Genomic DNA, 4,106 nt, shown 5'->3' on the forward strand with positions numbered 1-4,106 from the left:
CTATGGTGGCCCTTCAGTGGTGAGCCTCCAGGAGGGAAGAGCAGAAAGAGGAAGCTTTTTAGGTAAGCTCAAACCAAACTCTTCTTCCCTATTCACCTCACCCTCCACACTCCAATCAAAGCAATGTATGAGCTGAGCCACAGCCAAGTGAACAACGGAACTCCCCATGGACATTCCGGGGCATCCCCTCCTCCCTGCTCCGAATGGCAACAATTCAAAGTGTTGGCCTTTCAGATCTATGCTTGACCCAATAAATCTTTCAGGCTTGAATTCTAAAGGATCTTTCCAAATACAATCATCCCTTCCCATTGCCCAAACATTCACAAGCAACCTTGTTTTTGGTGGAACGTAATATCCTCCCACATTGCAACCCTCAGTGGATTCGTGTGGCACCATAAAGGCCCCTACTGGATGTAATCGAAATGTTTCCTTCATCACACACCGCAAGTAATCTAAGTTTACAAGATCACTCTCCCTTACAATGCGATCTCTCCCAACCTGCAATTCAATCTCTTGTTGCGCCCTTGCCATTACTTTAGGGTTTCTCAGCAGCTCAGTCATCGCCCATTCTATAGTTATAAGAGATGTGTCTACTCCAGCAAGTAGCATATCCTGCGAAAGCATTGAACTCGTTGGTTAGTGAGATCGTAGCAGAAAATTGTAATTTCACAATTTGACTAGAGAAAAAGAACAAATCCTAACATTGAACTAGCAATGGCAATTATTGAAACTGAACCGACCAAGATGATTGCTTTGATTGAAAGGCGAGAGACTTGTATCTCGGAACTTTCGCTCTCACCCATGTCCAGCATCACGTCCAAAAGGTCCGGATTGTCCGACCTTTTACTCCTCCTCCTCCTCAGCTCAACGCGCTCATCGATCAGCTTCTCGGCAAACGCATCGTATGCTTTATGAACGGCCTTCATACGGCGGCGGTAGCCTTGCAAATCAAGAAAGGAAAGAGAGGGAATGTAGTCCCCCACAATAATTACTCCCAACAGATGCATAATTTCAGTCATTATCTCTAAAAACGAATCGCCTCCGCTCAGTTCGGAGTATCTTCTGCCTGCAAACATTCTGCAGATAGTGTTGAGTGAGAGGGTGGAGATGAGATTCCGCAGTTCGACGGAACGCATGCCCTTCTCACTTCCTTCCCACACAGATCTCACCATGGCTGTCGCCTCTTCTTCTCTTACCCACCTGAATGACTCCGTTCTCTTGGTCGTCAGTAATTCCATCGTGCACAACTTTCTCATCTGCCGCCAGTATTCTCCATAGGGGGCCAGCGCCACGTCTCTGCGCTCGTAGCCCAGGTACTTGGCCCCCGATGTAGCTGGTCTGCTGGCGAAGATCAAATCATGGGTTTTAAGAAACTCTTTGGCCATGGCAGGAGAAGAGGCCACAACCGTGGGTACCGAGCCCAGGCGTAGAAACATAATGGGTCCGTACTTTTTTCCGAGCTGAGTCACGGACTTGGGAGGAAAGGTTCCCAAGAGATGGAGATTGCCTACTAGTGGCCATGGCCGTGGCCCTGGTGGCAATCCCAACTTTCCTTTGTTTCTCTTGCTTGCTGTCAGAAATCTGTATATTATCCAGAGGAAGATGAGCGAAAAACCCAGCTCCACTGCAGGGAAATTGAGCCATGCCATGTTTCGTTTGGATAGCCCGGCTTGCATATCTTTGATATCAACTTATCAGTATTTAAAGCAACTTGCCGGCCAAAAGTCGGGCACGTTCTTGGACTAAATTCTGCTCATTGAAGACTAACTTTCCTGCTCAATGCTGCACGAGATTCAATTTCCTACGGGCCGGCTTAACCGGCACACTCTAAGCATTCACTTAGGTGGCCAGGCCCACAAGCCTCAATTGCTGATGCTGAATTATCAGAAATCTAATAAAAAAGACAACAAAATAATAACAATGATCACATAAGATGCATAACATCTTTATGTGCTGTGTGTTGAGTTCTTTATCTCACATACATTGAGAGAAACAAAGCAAAAGTTAAATGTGCCTAGAAAACCTCGTTTGTTGGCTTGTTGTATGTGGTTTCCCTCATATTATTACTAAACCGAAAGCTTTTGTATGTTAACTAAACAACTGGTGTGTTTTTTTTCACTTTAACCTACAAGTATTTTCTTTTAAGTTTGACTTTACAGATCTTAATTAATTACAAACAATAAATTAATAATAATGATTAACATAAAATTAATTAAGAAAATTTATTTTATTTTAAACAATAATTTTTTATAATGAATATTGAACTTTGAATAATTTTTAGCGTGACTTTGGAGATCTTAATTTATTACAAACAATAAATTAATAATGACTAATATGAAATTAATTAAAATTTTTGATTTTATTTTAAATAGTATTTTTTATACTAATTTATTCATAATAGATATTTAACTTTCAATATTTTATTCTTGTTTTGACATAAGCATGGTAATTAATTACTAATAATAAATTAGTAATGATTAATATTACACAAAATAATTTAAATTTAAATTTGAAAAATAATTTTTTCATAAAATTATTTATAATGAATATTAACACTAATTTAATTTTAAAGATTTTTAAACAGTAATAATAAGATATAATTATTAATATTTTAATTATTATATATAATAATTAATTATTGATTATTAAATATTTAAGGTTAATAAATTTATAGGACTGATACTAAAGTCCACTAAATACTTATTTTTATTAAGGATAAGATAGGAGAGCAAGGAACACATCAAACTATTTTAGTAAGGGGTAGTTGTGAGTTTCTTGCTTTGCTTTTATCTAGTTCCTATGAAGAGAAATCGCTCGCTGTACAGATAAAAGATGATTATTCAATGTTGTTTTGTGTTTTGAAATGAAAGTTTAAATCTAAAGTTCTATGAAAATTGATATATAGCCAAATTAATATCTTATTCATAGCATTTTCTTCCTTTATATACTTTGAATAAAGAGTAAATCTATCATGATCATTTTTTTTATGAATATGGGTATAAAATTTCATTAATTAAAAATTAGAATACATATTAAAAGAATAAAGGTAGATGAACACACGACACACCTCAAGAGTCACAGGTGATAGAACAACAAACCAAAAAACTAGTCAGAGAGGTAAATCCTAGAGCATAAAGCATAAAAATCCTAAAATTTGCTAAGTGGTGAGAGCAATTCCTGTCAGCAGTAGGGGAAAATCCTTATCATTTGATTTAGGTACCCCATGTATCACTAGGTGTGGAGTGACGTTAGGAATATACTAGCAAGCATCATCTTTATCATCTTTTTCTTCTTTAGGAGCCACAAAATGCTAAGGAGTAATAGCAAGGGCAAGTCAAGGTAACCCTTTGGAGGTCACGGTGGTGGGGCAACCAGAACCACGTCCCTAGGAGGATCCAACACATCCAGTAGAGAAACCATCACCACCAACAGTAGAGGCTCCAACTTCTCCCCAAGGAGGTGGAGAGGTGGAGCGAAATCATATAGCTTTGGTGGACCCACGAATAGACCGTCAAGGGGTAGCCTCATGCAAAAAATATCTACCCCCACCATTGACCCTAGGAAGGATAATGGCAGTGAGGGGATGAAGGGTCAAGAGTAATTGTAAGAAAAAAAATTACACCTTGTACAATTTAGCACAATAAATGTCATAATCCTCCTCGTCATCAGAGGTCATGTACCACTACTTTTATCTTTTGGCCCACCTAGATCGCTCCATCATCTCTATACTAGAATCTTACCAACTCTGCTGACTTGTCATGCTCGATGTGTTAGTGTCCTATGAATCTGATAGTCCATAGGTGGCCATTTGTGTGTTTCAACTACACCTAGAAGAAATCCAAACACCTCTTCAAGCACCCATTGACATCCATTTTCCTTCTAGGGCCTATGTCTCTCCCATTTAAAGCATTTCTGAGAATTCTACATCATTTCTTGTAGACAAAAGCTATTGGCAATCTTCTTGAGCAATATTAACAGGTTTTCATTAGTCTGCCATTATTGCAAGATTAGAGAACACACAACATTTTCAAAGAATCTTATTTTGAGCTTCATGGGGGAGTTATCTCTTTTGATCTCTCTCTCTCTCATATTGTTTTATAAATTCT

The 4,106-nt window shown here is 38.3% G+C and overlaps 1 protein-coding gene across 1 annotated transcript; it reads right to left on the bottom strand.

Annotated features, from left to right (window-relative positions):
• Positions 1 to 1,649, bottom strand: LOC131858532 (cytochrome P450 71AU50-like). Its single transcript, XM_059211795.1, has 2 exons — positions 774 to 1,649; positions 1 to 612 (listed from the first exon to the last, which is right to left on the bottom strand). Exons 1-2 carry the CDS (start codon positions 1,647 to 1,649, stop codon positions 1 to 3), a joined length of 1,488 nt encoding a protein of 495 aa, XP_059067778.1.
• Positions 1,650 to 4,106: the final 2,457 nt, after the last annotated feature.

The sequence above is a fragment of the Cryptomeria japonica genome, chromosome 9, assembly GCF_030272615.1.
Source record: "Cryptomeria japonica chromosome 9, Sugi_1.0, whole genome shotgun sequence".
NCBI lineage: Eukaryota > Viridiplantae > Streptophyta > Pinopsida > Cupressales > Cupressaceae > Cryptomeria > Cryptomeria japonica.